Raw genomic sequence first — 14943 nt, 5'->3', positions numbered from 1 at the left:
TACTGTTTCCTTAACCCTGCATGGTTCGAAACACCTTTCTGAAATTTTTCCCTTCTCCCAAAAGACTTTATTGTGATTTTCAAAGCAGACTTCAGTCATGTGTTACCTTCTGGGGGCTCAAAGACTGGTGGATTCAAGCAATACATGTGATAGCCACGGTCACAGTCATCACAGAAGAGCAGCTGGTCCTGAGACAGGTTTGTTGGAGAGACAGTAGGGAAACAGGGAGAGAAGGAGAGGAGAAGAGAGAAAATGATGTAAATTAGTCTCTTGCCAAGATGAAAACATAAGTAGGGTAACCAGCAATGCTCAGCTGGGAATGCAGAGCTGCAACAACAGAGACTAAGAGACTACTGGGAATGTAAAAGCTAGAAGCATCCCATTTTTTCATCCATGATTAGCCACCATATTCCTGAGAGGCTGCAGAAAGCCTCTCTCAGCACAAAGACAGTTCAGTTTCTAGCTAGAAAATCACAATGAGAAGTGAAGGGATTCCTGTCCAAGATGGCCTCATGATGCAGGAATAAAAGCTGTTATGCTGAGGATATGCTGTACTGAGAGGACAGGTTTTCCAGGGCTCCTGTGTCACCATGTGCTGATCTCATTCCTTCAGAGGAAACCTTTGACTCAGACAGTTTTTCTAAGACTTAGCTGAGTACTTTTTTTTGTGAAACAGATGGAAATTACATGACCCCACCATGTGGTCTGCAGCTCTTTCATATATTTGGGGTGAAAAAAGCTGCTCTGAAGTATCCTGTGATTCCTAGGGCAGAACAGCTCCCCGGGTACAGATTTTTTTATGCTAAAGCAGAAACAAAATCTCAGCCTTCAAATTTATTCTGCTCTAGGGAATATAGTGTTAGCTAATCACCTCCAAAGTTCTCCAGCCACTGTCAATTTTCCAAGGTTCTCACAGGCCACCAAGGACCCTTAGCATCAGATTTTAACTGCAAACCCCCACAGGGAGGACATTGCTCAGCTGCAGGCTCTGGAAGTCACTGGAGCTGGTGAGACCTAGCCATCTCGCTTCAGACGGTTCCATGTTTCCCAAGTCTTGTAATTAAGTTTAAAAAATCATACCAAGAAAGTAAAGAAAATCAGGGACAGAAGGAGCTTACTTTCCTCTCTTGGGTTATCATGTATTCACATCTACTTCTGAGTATCATACTGAAAGTTCCCTGCAACAGGAATTCACGGCCCCCAGCTAATTTCTATTGCATAAGTACACAAACCACAAGTATCAGCATCTTAAGTGGCTCTACATGATACCCGTGGTAATTTCAGCAGAGACCAGTGGCTGAATGGGGACACTGGGGAGAAGCCCACCTCTGCTCCCAGGGGTGGCTCTTCCTTGGAGATGCATGGAAGCAGCAGTAAAACAACAACCCACACCAGTGCCACATGCTTCTCAAGGGTGGGCATGGCAGCAGTGACGCTTATTCGCATGAAAAGGAAAATGGACTCACATCGTTCTCTGAGGTCCCACAAAGGCTGCAGGATTTGCACTCAATGCATTGCCACTGATAGGTTTTAACAGCCTCAGTCATGTTTGTGGTGAATTGCAGGCAGGTCGGGTGTCCTGAGGAAGATCGGAAACAACGGTCATTGTTAAGGCTCACTTATTGCTTGTTAATTAACCGGTATTAAATTTGGGAACAAAACACACATGGACATGGACTGATCACAACATGGGCTGCAACTAACAGATACCAAAGAGGAAAGCAGGCATTAACCCTTTCGCTGCCGGGCACAAGAGAAAATCAGAGTCATCTCCACCCATTCCCCATTGGCAAAGCAGTTTTATTCAGAGCTCTTAAAAATGGTTTGGCTTTGAGTTGGTTTTTGTGGGGATTTCTTTTTTTTTTTAAAGAAAACAAGAAAAAGGATGAAATCAGAAACAAACCCAATTTCAAAGAGAGACCATCCGTCTTAATAGAAATTGGACTACAGTTTCAATTAGCGTTGTTTCGACCGGAACGAAGGACCTGGTGGAAATTAGGTTATTCTCCATTTCACAGCTTCCCTTCCTGGTGTCCAAATGGGTGGAGCAATTCTGTAAACTTTGCTTAAATGGAAGCAGTAGCGTACAGAGAAGACGCAAGACGGGATGGAAGGATATAGCTTTTAATTTTTTTAAGAGCTCTGCCACTAAAGTTGGTTGGCACAGAAGAAACCAAATCGCACAGCTAATCTTCCAGGATCAAAACAGGAAACCGAAAGGAAAAAAAACCCAAGCCAACTCCCACAATGAACTAAATGAAAGGAATAAAGAAGGGAAAGCTAGCAGAACAGTCACATCTAATTGGGAAGGACAAATTGCCAGAGTTACAACCCCCGCCCCTACATGCGTGTCGACTGCAGCTTTGCAAAACAGCGGTATCACAGTAGCAGGGTCAGCAATAGGCTTTCTGGAGGGGAAAATACAAACAAACAAACAAACCAAAGGTAGGATCAGTGTTCCTTCTGCAAAACAAAACAAGACAAATACACCGCTGAAATAAAGTACTGTACTTCCAAACCACCCTTACCTGGCTGAGACATTGCCTAAGTCACCTGCAATAAGCTCCTGCTTGCCTTCTTGGAAAGGCCCATATTTAAAATCCTTCTCTGACATACTTTAACACTGTGCATAATCAGGGAAGGGAGAATCAACTGCTCATCCGTAGAAAGACTAGGAACACAGGTATGCACATCAAGCACTGTCACCCGCCTCTTCTAGAAACTGGCACCGTAAGTTGCGTGGGGTTTTCCGCCTCTACCCGATCTGCTGTTCCTAGACTACAAGCAATGGATTGGAAAACATCTTTTCCACTTCCACCAGCCTAAGTGCCTTTTTAAGAGTGGAGAAAGAAAGGCTGTTTCTCCAATAAGAAAAAAAGGCATGTCTATGGTAGGTGTGGGCACAGATGTGTCATCTTCACTACCAGACATATCAGTAATATTTTGCTGTCTCATCACAGTGCCCATCACCACTCTATGAAAAGTTTCTTTATTTTCCAGCTAGTGAAGCAAACAGTTGCTGAGAATTGCTGGATAAGGAAGTAATGCTGTAGGGAATATACTTCTTTTTTGTGTCAATGATACCACCAAATGATGTAATAAGAATTTTTGTTCTCCAGTTGTATTTGCATGGCTGTAATACAACAACTAAGCCTGTCCAGCAACGAAGTGTGTATGCATAATTATTCAATAAATTGAAGAGAAAATAAAGGATATATTTAGAGAAGGAGGAATCAGTGAAATTGCTCATATCACTCTTAAGCCTTTGAATAAAGAAATCTCTTGACAATACTGATGAGCTCAGATGGGCTAAGAAGATCACAGGGTTTTGGAGCCCTTGAAATGCCAGTACAAAACAAATGGCAGTTTTTACTGAGATTTACAGTGGACCAACTAAAGTTCTGGGGACCTTGAAACTGCAACTAAGCAAAAGGAGATGTGAAAAGATACCTTTCCTTGCTGAGAGGATCACATGCTTTCTTATACTACTGAACTAGCAAAACCTGACATGACACAGAAATGTTCCTCCACATATGATTTACACTGAATGCAAACCTTATTCCAAGACCGGTAAATAGAACAAATGTGCCATGCTACACATCAGGGAGGAATTCATCCCAACAGCAGAGAGCTGCTTCCAGAAATGTTGTGCAGTGCTGGAATATATCACAGAAAACAACTCATATAGGGAGGTGAATTAATCAGAGAGTTAAATAGCTTCAGTCACATTTGAAAAGAAACAGAAACAATGGAATCAAACTTACAGAAACAAATCCCAGCTAAACGCATGAACATCTTCACGTGCTCACTTGCCTGTGTACACACATTGCTCATTGCAGAGACTCCAGCTGAAGGTCCTCCCTTTCTAACACAAATGAGGGTCAGGTCCTGTTCACTACTTCATCTCTTTCTCTTCATAGCCATTCCTGCTCTTTTCCAGTTATCAGTCTTGACTGTTTTGTTCCTCATTTGCCTCAAAAACACCTCTGCAGGTCTCCTGTGTGGCATCTCACATCTGTGGTGCCTCATCCTTGAACTGACACATCCTATCTCTATTGCAGAGCACTTCTTAAGAACCACACCTACCACAAGCCTAAAAGAAATGGTCTCTTGTGGGCTGAGGGTTCCTTAGAAAAATTAGGAATAGAGCAAGGGCCACAGCAGTTTCTTTTTAGTAGCAATGCAGAAATATTTTGCAAGAACACGCCAATTCATTCACTCACTTAGGCTCTCTCCAAATACTGTGACTACAAGAGTGGAGCATGCATAGCTGCAGGTTGCTCTCTGTTAGCCCAGGGCCTATAGTATGTATAATGCAAAAAGAATGTCTTTCTTTAGCCTTTGAGTCAGATGTTCTTTCACATTAAGCAGCATTCCTTGTGGTACCATGACCCTGGCTTAATGTCATTGGAAAGAGTATTTTTACTTATACTATCAGCATGGTGAGGCACTGTAGTATATGGCAAGCATGCCACTAGATACTCAAAATGTTAAAATTATTTTTTCCTTTTCTCCTGGTTTCTCCTTCTTCCCAGTTTCTTTCTCTTTCTTTTATTTTCCTGCTACTTTTGTTCAAAACCTAGTGTTTTACATGCTATGAGAACATTCACACATCCAAGACTTTCTGAGGCAGTGTTACTGAATACCATCGCTGCTCCGTATCACAGAACTTCTTAGCATTCCCTCTGTGTCAGAATACCTGAACACAAAGTCCTGTAGCTGCATGTGGCAAGCTACTACAGGTAGATTCAAATTCATTTTTTTCTTTTCCTAAGAAAGAAAAAGGCTAGTTCAGGCCACAATTTTCTTTTGTACACAGAGCAATCCAAAATGTGATTCAAGTTACAGACACTGCGGTAGTACACAAGCCAGAGAGCTGAAAGGCTTCTTGCTATGTGTTTAAGATGGAGAAAGAGGTTTATTTCACCTAATTGTTTGATGAACAGCATTTGCTGAGACTAAGGTGTGCAGCAGACTCTGCAGCTCAACCTCAGTTAATAATTCAGGTGGTGGCTCCACCCTGGGAAACCCTGGATCACTCTCACAAGTCTGTATCAGCTCAGCAGATCTAATAGGGGGAGGAAGTAACACATATTTATGGTGTCACCAAAGTCAATAGACAGACATCTAAAATACACCCTGGGAGCAGTTCTGTTGAAGGAGAAGGCAGTATGTTAACACTGACAGTTTCTAATCTACCATAACTATTCTCTCCCTAAACTTTTGCTATGCTGCAATAGCCATAAACAACAGACAGGGACAATAAAATTTGCAGTGAGGTTTTCAACAGCTCATCCCTTTTGTCTTAAAACAATATTTTAAAGTGTAGATCAGGTTTGAAAGCTCCCTCATCTTTGTCAAAACTCTCCTCTGGATCTGAACTTTGAGACTGAGACCATATTTTATAGTGACATCAGAGTTTCACATGCCACTGGCTTTAATTGTACATTATGTCCACCAGATATCTGGTCAGAGGAGTGGGGAGGCGAGCACATTCAGAAACCATTTCTTGCATCCAGTACCTGATACAATTGCAGGCTGATGGGAAAGATAATACATAAATACCCTAAAAATGTCTAAAAATCTCTTCTGCTTACACTGGCTGTATAATACTAAAGACCAAAACTGACATTAAAGGGCAGGAGCAATCTGCTGCTTCCAGACGCTCTGTGACCAGTGAAGGCCTTAGAACGGCTCATTAGTGCTTTTTCAATAATGGATTCTGCATTGAAAGATTAATTGCAGCCATGTGCTCTGTCACACCCGCCACAGACTATTTAAGTTAACAATCCAATCAATAACCTTTTTTAAACAAAGGCAGAGATTATCTTGAGGAGTAAAAAAATAAGCAAATACTCTTTTTTATAAAAAACTAATGTGAAATTATTTATATAGAATAAAAGGAATTTTTACCCAATTTCCAATTCTTTACATTATCTTCATAGTATTGTGGTGGGCCTTTTAATCAATAGCATGATGAAAACTCACAGGCCTCCTGGCTATATTGCATCAGATTTATTCCATAAACTTTCAGGTCTTTAAACAACCATAAATACATATTACAGATATAATGGCCTATGTCACAGGGGCCCCATCCAAATAATGGAAGTTTACATGCAAAGAAAATGCATAATTTCCTCCTGCTAAGATTGAATAAGGTTTGTTTTTTTTTTGTGGCCACTGCCATCATTAGACAGAATTATTACCATTACCTGTACAAAGGAAGAGAAGCTTGTAATTCTAATAGGTGATACAATTTTATGATTTAAAAAGGTACCCTTCATTTGTCTAAGAAGGAATGCTTCTGCATATGCAGAGTCAACAACAGTCAGATTAGAAAAAGCCCTTTAAAACTCAGACTATCCAAGCACACTGAAAGGCTTGGCTCTGCCAGAATCCCAGGGCTCAAGAAGCTGCAACTCTCAGAAAAAGACCAAACATTCCTAAGGGATGAGGTTGTGGAGCTCTCAGCATTTTCCTGGCCCTTCCTATCTTGCAATGTGATGCTGTTACAGTGTAGAGACACGTCTCTAATACGTCACATATGTGACAGAATATGTCACACCGTGAACAGAAGCCTTCAAAAGTGTTCGTGGGGTAAGGATCCAAGGCAGCACTTGCCACACTATCTCTGTGATATGGAGAAGCAGGAGTATTTCATTACAGAAAAATATAACAGCTTTAGACCAGGACAGGGGTAGATGTTGGAGGCTGAAGGTAAAGAGCTCTCGTCTCACCCCCTTCAGTACAGGCCCTGCTGAATCCAGCTTCTTAAGAAAAACATACAAACAAACAAAAGAAAGTCTCACAGGCACCAAATTGGGATTTATTATTATCAGACAGGAGAGGAAGTATCACCACTGTGAATTTCTGTGTCCTGACTCAAGTGAGAAAACCTAGCTGTTTCTCCCAGTGTGTTCCAGTACTGCCAACTCTGCTAAAGAAGTGAGTCCAAAAGGATTCAGTGGTTTCACTGAATAGTCTGGTCGGTCTGATTTGGTCAGAGACCAACTCTCCTCTATTCTAATATGTCACAACATGCCAGTAATTGTGGAAGAATTAATGCCTTTAATAATTGATGGATCTCTGAAACAGCTCAGCTGTAGAAGAGCTTATACTTCCTATTATTTCATTTTCTGGCTGTACAGTTGTTCTGGCCAGCATGGACAGAGCTAAAACTGAGCCCACAGAAAGAGAAGGGGCACTCTGCTGCATTAGCACAAGGACTGGTGGCCAGCTGCACTCCGGAGGTGGTGGTTTGCTTCTCAGTACTGCCAGTTCCAGTAGAAGAACTTAGATAAATTACAAGCAATTATTCAAATATTTGGCACTGATACAAGAGAGCCCACTTTAATTGTTCGCCCAAGGGACAAATAAAACTCCTGTGTAAATGGTAGTGGGTTCAGCCCCAGTTGCAGTTTGGCAGGTGTAATTGGAGAAAGCAGAACAGACCTGTGCTTGAAAGCAAGGCCAGGGATCTTGGGGAAGTCATAAAATGGTGGTGTGGGACAGGTAGAACTTGCAGCTCACTCTCCTGCACTGCCCTGCTGTTCCTTTAGCTGTGCAAACACCAAAGGGCACAAGGAGCAAAAGAGTAAGCTCCTGCCAAAAGACCCCTCACCTCTAGGCACTCTCCAGAAAATTTCATTGCCTGAGGAAGGTCCACCCAACCAGCTCTACTCATGCACAGCTTTGACTCTACAACACTGCATAATTTCCTCTGAAACCATTTTAAGCATCAAGAGCATCAGCTGGGATAAGGAGTCTGGGTTACAGAGGGTATATGAAGAGCAAAACTTGGCTCAGGCCACTCATGTGCAAAAACACAATGAAGTATGCACAGATGTGCACAGACCCACATGCACACAGGGAGATCAGCTGTGCACAAGGCAGTGTAACTCTGGCACAGGGTGGCAGGAGGAACTGGATGGGATTCAGGGGTGACCTCTGGAGCATGCAAAGGGACAAGCCAGGAGTTATTCTGGGTTTCCTAATGGTTTGTCAGTCCAATCACTCCCCACACACCATCCCTGTGGTAGCAGATGCCCCATATCTTACAGGAAAACTGCTTGAGACATGTTTTAAAACAGTTTTACTGCAATAGGTTTGTGTGTGCCTCTCCCTGAGTACACCCCTTCCTCAGCGTGCACAATCCAGCCATATCTTAGCAGGGAGAAATGAAAATAAATAAATCAGAGATTTTAAAAGCTTTAAAAACTGCCAACAATTAACTTTGGTGCACACAAATCACTGCCCTGGGAGAATATTGCCCAGATTTGGGCTGGTGATGCTGCAGCCAGGCCCTCTGCCCTATGTTCAGGTTTGCCAGAGAGAGGATGAGCCCTGCCAGGGTTTCTGCTGCTCTGTGGATATCCCCCTCCGGCCAGGCATACCTGCCCTTCCAAAAATGCCTGGGACAGGCTTAAATCTGCACCTCCATTTCTTATCTCCCAGGGACTTGGACTGGGGCAGATCGAGGGCACAGGCCCGTCCCTCTGTCCTCCCCTCTGAAGCCAAGCCGTGGGGACTTGGGCACACCTGACACGCGCTGCTCTTTTCACTGCCAACACGCTGTGCTAAGGCAGAGCTGAGCTGCCAAACTGAGCCTGCACATTTGCATCCTGGGGGATGAGAAACAGCGTCCCAGCCTTAAAGCCAAAGGAGATGCCGCATCCCAAAACCAGACAGCACTCGGCTCCCTCTTCTTCCAGACTAGCCCCTATTAACCACTGTTGGCCGCTAGACAAAATGGCTATTTCTTGCCTAAGAAAAATAATGCGGGAGCACTCAAATAACCTTGTAGCGAAGCATCAGCTTGTTAATGCACTGGTAAGTCATGCCAGCGCTGTACAATTCCTGGGGGTGAATTAGGTCACGGTGACCTCCAGAAACACCACCAGGCCGCCTGCCGCGCGCTGCATTATGGGTAACGATCTGCTAATTGCCAGGAGGCGCTTGGGCTGCTCACCAACACCAACAGGAAGGAAACCTGCCTGCAGGCACCGCACGGACTCCATATGCCGGGGACATCGCTCCTAATGACGAGAATAAACCCATTTATAGAACATGAACTGGCCAGGAGGACAAGCACTGAATGCTAATGCTGCCCAGGCGGTGCGGCTCGCCGGGGTTGCTGCCGGAGACCCCCTGCAAAACCCCTGCGTGTGAGGGGCTGGCTTTGCATTTGGTTGCGCAGTGAAGTGGGGGTGAGGTAGATGGAGATGAAAATGCAGGAGTGGGAGAAAGACTGCTTATCCAGGCAAGATGAATCACCACAACCTGGAAAGCCAACATCCCCTTTGCCCCGGGGACATTTTCGTTACCCTTCAACAAACTGCAGTGGAAAAAAACCTCCGGCACAGCTCCGACCTCGTCGCTATGCACTGCAGGCTCCCCAGCCAGGCCAGCTCACACACCACAGAGCTTTCAATCAACTGGCAGGCTCACTAAACCCTTTCAAAATGAGCAACCAAGCAAAAATACTTGGTCATAAACACTAAAAATAGGAATGGAGGATTGGGTTTTGTTTTGCTTTTTAACTTGGTGAAGCCAGCTCTTCCTAGTGCATTAAATCCACCTCCCTGGCAGCCCATTTAGAACATCTCCTCCCCCCTGGGAGAGCCAAAATCCCCAGCTATAATGAGAGGAGTGGGGTAGTATTTAAAATGCTAGGGAAATGGCAGCCTGAATAGCCTTCCTTCAGCACAGTGCCTTTGTCAAAACCCCCCATAAAACAAGGTATCAGCGCTGCCCCTCCTCCCCTCTCTTTAACATGAACAAGGACTCTGCTACCTGCTTGAGCCCCCATTTGCTCTCCAATGCTCACCTGGTCCTTCCCCAGTGCCTCTGGCTTTAAACTGCCCCGCTAACACAGCCACAGATGGCAGCACGCCTGCAGGGCTGCCTGGTGCTGCCCATGATATGGAGGCAGCATTTGAAAAGATTGCAGAGTTTTCACACTGACCCAACCAAGGGTATCTAACCTGAGCCAGTGGCAGCAGTGGATGGGACACATCATCTCTCCAGAGCACTCCAACAGGGGCTTCTCCGCTGGGATTCTGCAGCAGAGCACGATGAAAGCGATGTGTCATGACATGGACACCTCTTCACTAAAAACAGGCCATGCTCACCCAGTCAGGTCAAAGAGCATCAAGACAACCCCACCACACCACTGTGGTCCTCCCCAAGCATCAAGGTCTGTGGGGAGAACTTCAGAGGTGGTTTCACCCATGAGTCACGGAACAGACATCTCATAAACACAACTGTCACTTGGAAACAGGGTAAGCTGATTAATTTGGGGAAAGGGGAAAAGGAGAGAGTATTACTGATTTCTGGACTAACTTGCTAGAAAGATTAAGGAATGGCTCTAGAGTACTTCCCTGCCAGCATGGTTCCAGAAATTTCAAATCAAATAGCAAACTTCAGAGAAATTATTTAAATGTCATCATTTTAATACTAAAGAAACTTAACTATGCAGAAATCACCGTGCCATTGCATAGACAGTGACCTCATTGCTCTTACATGAGGTAACCACATACAATCTAGGTAAAGATATTCAGCACTTGATGGGAAAATGACTGATAATTGCTGTGAACATGCTGAAAATGCATGAGGTCTGTCTTTCTCTCTGAAGCATAATTTACACTGTTGTTAATGTGACTCTGTATTCAGACATAAGTAGAACTGCCTCACTCAACACAAACAAGACCAATTTGGAGCAAGTTACTTCAGTCCCTTGTTGAGTTAAAGAATCCCTTTCATCTGCCAGACAGGCAGTGATCCCCATGCACATTCTCCATTGTTTGTAATGCAGTGCCAGAAGCTGGAAAACACTGATTTTTTTTTTTTTCCCCTTCTCTGTCAGTTAAAGCCCCTGTTTGGTTGGGAATTTTTAAGTGTCAATAGAGATTTCATCAACAAGACAGCTAGTTTTTGCTTCCCTACCAAACTCCCAGCAACATCAATATCTAGAGGGAAGTAAGTGCTATAACCACATGCTGAAGAGCATCATATGAGCGTGGTAGGAGGGAGTGAAATGTCTTTGTTTACTTTCTAAAAAATGCAGTTTCAAGGTGATCTAAACATCTGTGTGAAGGAGTGAATTTGAACAAAGTAGTTTCAGTCAAAAGTAAGTGGGAGGGAAGAAAGGATTAAGAGTTGGCAGGGCGAAAAACTGATTTTCAGAAAGGTTGAGACATTTTGTACCAGTGTCTTACAAATAAGAAGTTGGACTTTCATTTTGGAGCAATACCTTGCTTCAAAAGTGAACTCAAGGGAATTGTTTTTAAGAAAGAGAAAGTCACAAATGAAATGTTTCATTCAAGCCTGTGCACAGTTGGCAGTGGGAAAGGGTCATTTCATTGAGAAGGAGAGATTGTGTTTCATTTCGAATCACACCAAGATCTTCTATCCTCACCATGGTATTTTTCAGTTCAGTTGTTTCAATGGCCTTTTTGAGTAAATGTCAAAAAAAAAAAAAAAATAATATTGCCACAGATTAAAACTGTAGGGGTTTTTTTTTGTTTGTTGTTTTTTTTCCAGTGGAAGACCACTTGATTAAAATCCATGATCTCTTTTCTTGGAGCTCACCAGACCTTCCACCCCAGATTAGTCAAGTCAAGTCCTGGACATTCCTTAACCTGTAACAAGTGTGTAGTGTTGCTTAACCTAAGCAACCAATAACTCATAGCAGCTAAATACCTCGTCAGACTAAACAAGAAATCAGCTAGTTCCATGGCAGTGGACACTAATGTCCCTCATTAAATAGTTCACTAGTCTTGCTATTTTTCAGCACCAAAGGAATTGTTTAACAAAGCTTATACAAAAGTAGAATATTATTGTATTTCATTAAAGAAAATTACCTTCCACAGCACTACAACAATCTGTGACTCCTCTGACCCTGCTTTTAATTGGCTGCTCCATTGGCCAGCAGGACTGTTGCTCAGTGGTTCTGTTAATGGCCAGGAAGTTGGGGAATCCTCTCATAGGTTGGTCTGACCAGGCTCTGGGTACCCCAAATCCTTCCACTTTTAACAATTGTTGAGGGTATTCATCACCTGCAGTGTTCACGTCTTAGCTGGGATCCCACCACCCACAAGATGTCTGGAAATTCTCAGTGATAGCTGCATTGAGCCTAATGGAGAGTAATTCTTCTTCACATATTTCCAGACCTGTAAATATGTAAACAGTCACAGAGGAATATAATGGCTATCGACGTCCTTAGGAAATTCGTCTCTGTTCTTTCAGCTAAGTACTTGTAAAATCTCATCCTTAATGAAAGTCAGGAAAGGGTCTTGGAGAGCTAGTTAATGAGGAAGCTGCAAGGAAAATGACAGCCCCTAAGCTGGGGAAGGTCCTTTTCTCCAGATGAAGGAATATACAACTCTGGACCGTCTGCATGCTTGAACAGTAAAACAGCAAATAAGCCAGAGAGAATTTGTGGACAGTTAAAAACTATCCTAAGCCCCTAGGCTGATGGACGCATTTAGAGACACAGTCAATATAGAAAGATCTGAGGAGTCCTGGAACCTTCTCTTTAGGAATCCAAAGTCCAGATATTCCAGCAATAGATGAGACTTCTGACCCAGAATTCACTGTACTGTAAAACAAGTTTTTGAGCCTGGGGAAAGGGCTGGAAAGACTTTAGTGTTGTTTAACACATTTAAGCCACTCCCAGCAGAGCACTGATGTGAAGCAACTATGATTTGTCCCAACAGGGGAAAGTTAATTTCTCAAATATAGACTTAAAACCATTCCATGCAAATTCTACTACACAAAGTGCTACATGAATTTGAAATCTATGTCACGCTGGTTAATGCTAAAATAAAAACATCCCTTTAATGACAGGACAGCTTTCTGCTATTTCCTGTCCAATGATTTCCTCTCACCTTGGGGAGTTGGCCTCAATACTCATTCCTGAAATCATCATATGAGGAATTTAGTGCCTGTTGGTTATGGAAAGAAATACAAAATAGCAGGCCAAGTCTGCAGCAATGCTTGACAAAACTACCACCACCATTACTTAACATCTCTATTCAAAAGTCTCAAAAAAGGAGGCTTTATCGAAATATTTGGTCATCTTCATTCACTTCCTGCAGTCCACAAAGAAGTCACTGACATGAGGACATGTAACAGCAAAGACTGAAGAAATGTAATGGAAGAGGCTTCAGTCCAAGTAAAAAATTACTCTTAATACCTATGCAAACCTAGATATAAACCAGGTTCTACTGGAAATTGGTTATGGAAGATGAGCAGCACTGAGAAATTAAACCCCACTCTAAAAAAACCCAAGCCACTCAGTTTTAAGACATTGAAGGGATGCTGTGTCTGTTTCTACTCACAAGATACCATCCATCAGCTGAGTTGCCAAAAAAGAAGTACCCTCTGCGAGCTATCTCAGGCAGGCAGCAGAAGTTCCAAGAGCTTCAGCCCACTGCCCAGATTCAGTGTTCAAATCATGTTGGCTTTCCCTTAGTAATACCATGGCTGGCTTGTAGATCATTCAAAGTTACCACAGCTGCCTTAGGCAATATTAAGCAAACCTGATTCTAATTAGGGATGGCAATATTAGCCACAATTGTGGTTCCAGAAATCTGTGCTTTTGTGAAGGTAAATGCCATCTTTCTCCCACCATGATTCACCCCCCCATGGAATCATGAAGAATTACAGGCTGCAAAAACAAAATACCATGAAAAAACAGATGTGATAGTAGAAATTTCTAACACACACTTCAAGAGAATTTATTAAAACAGCAGAAAATGTAGTTAGGTCTTCATAAATACACTGGTGAGGTGCCACAGATGGATGCCTCTCACATTATTGAAATCAAAGTTAGTGCTTAACTGTGGCAAATGTCCAGCTTTTGTGCAGCAAAGAAAATAAAATCTTTATACAATCATTTCCAAGGGATAATGGAAGTCTTAAAAACATCCAGCCACAGTTTGGACATACCCTGCCAAAGCTAAAGGCAGTAGTGATGGCTTATGTGCTCTGTTATGCATGCCTTATGTAACTGAGGTCTTACTCATCCATCTTCAACACCAGGGATGGGATGGGGTACAGAGAAGTCTGTGTCATTGCTAATGAGAATTAAAAGCTTGGGTTTAGAGAGAAAGTGTTACAGGTTTTCTTTATCATCTATAGGCTGATGGATTTAAATACAAGCAGGGCTCACAAATCCAAGATGCAAATGTAATCAAAATTTTTTTTCTGATTGCAGGGAAAAATTTGGAATAAATCTTAAAACGAGTGCAGTATTCTAGTTCAGGTGAAAGCAAATTAGCTGATGCCATTTTCACTCCACCCAGAGAAAACAGGATTCCAGCCCTCAGCCTTGCCAGCCTTCAGCTCAGTCTCAGTCCAGGGAAACACAGTTTTGGGGGCACCCATTAATTGCTGCAGTGCTGAAAGACACTTTTAGTCCCTCCTGCTGCCGTCCCTCACTCTCACTGGCAAGAGCCATGCTCCAAATATATAGATTTGAAAATAAGATCTATTTATGTCAGCATAAATCTGTTCAGGGGATTATCTGTTCAGATAATTTCTACAAAACTAAATTTTTTCTTTAACATTTCTAATTCCAGGCCAGTGGCTTAAAAAAAAAATAATAAAAGGCACAAAAATATTTAAAGTAATAAGACTTATGTAGAGACATTCCTTGGAGTCTGACAGCCTGTAAAAACAGCACTGCTGTGGTGGGAAGGATCCTATTCATCTAAACAAGGTGTTGACAGGCATCCATAAAGGCAGATTTCAACATACACGTTCACTGCTGGCTACCTTAGCAGAAATGTCTTGCTCTGTACTCTGCATCACCACACTGGAGACAATGAAAATGGCAATGGATGTTAGAATGGGACATGACCTAGGCACTGATGCCACAAGCAGTCTCCTTCCTTCCTTCCTTCCTTCCTGCCTTCCTTCCTTCCTGCCTGCCTTCCTTCC

At 43.0% G+C, this 14943-nt stretch overlaps 1 protein-coding gene across 4 annotated transcripts in view; it reads right to left on the bottom strand.

Annotated features, from left to right (window-relative positions):
- Nucleotides 1-14943, bottom strand: part of DPF3 (double PHD fingers 3) — a 100547-nt gene that overhangs the window by 14554 nt on the left and 71050 nt on the right. For all 4 annotated transcript variants that reach the window (XM_019007003.2, XM_019007004.2, XM_019007005.1 and 1 more), the window contains 2 exons: nt 1467-1579; nt 107-188 (listed from right to left, as the gene is read on the bottom strand). In XM_019007003.2, coding sequence (XP_018862548.1) covers nt 107-188; nt 1467-1579 — 195 coding nt within the window. The remainder of the gene's footprint in view (nt 1-106; nt 189-1466; nt 1580-14943) is intronic.

The sequence above is a fragment of the Parus major genome, chromosome 5, assembly GCF_001522545.3.
Source record: "Parus major isolate Abel chromosome 5, Parus_major1.1, whole genome shotgun sequence".
Lineage (NCBI taxonomy): Eukaryota > Metazoa > Chordata > Aves > Passeriformes > Paridae > Parus > Parus major.
Note: the sequence above shows the minus strand (reverse complement) of the source record. Positions and strands in the feature narration are given on the sequence as shown.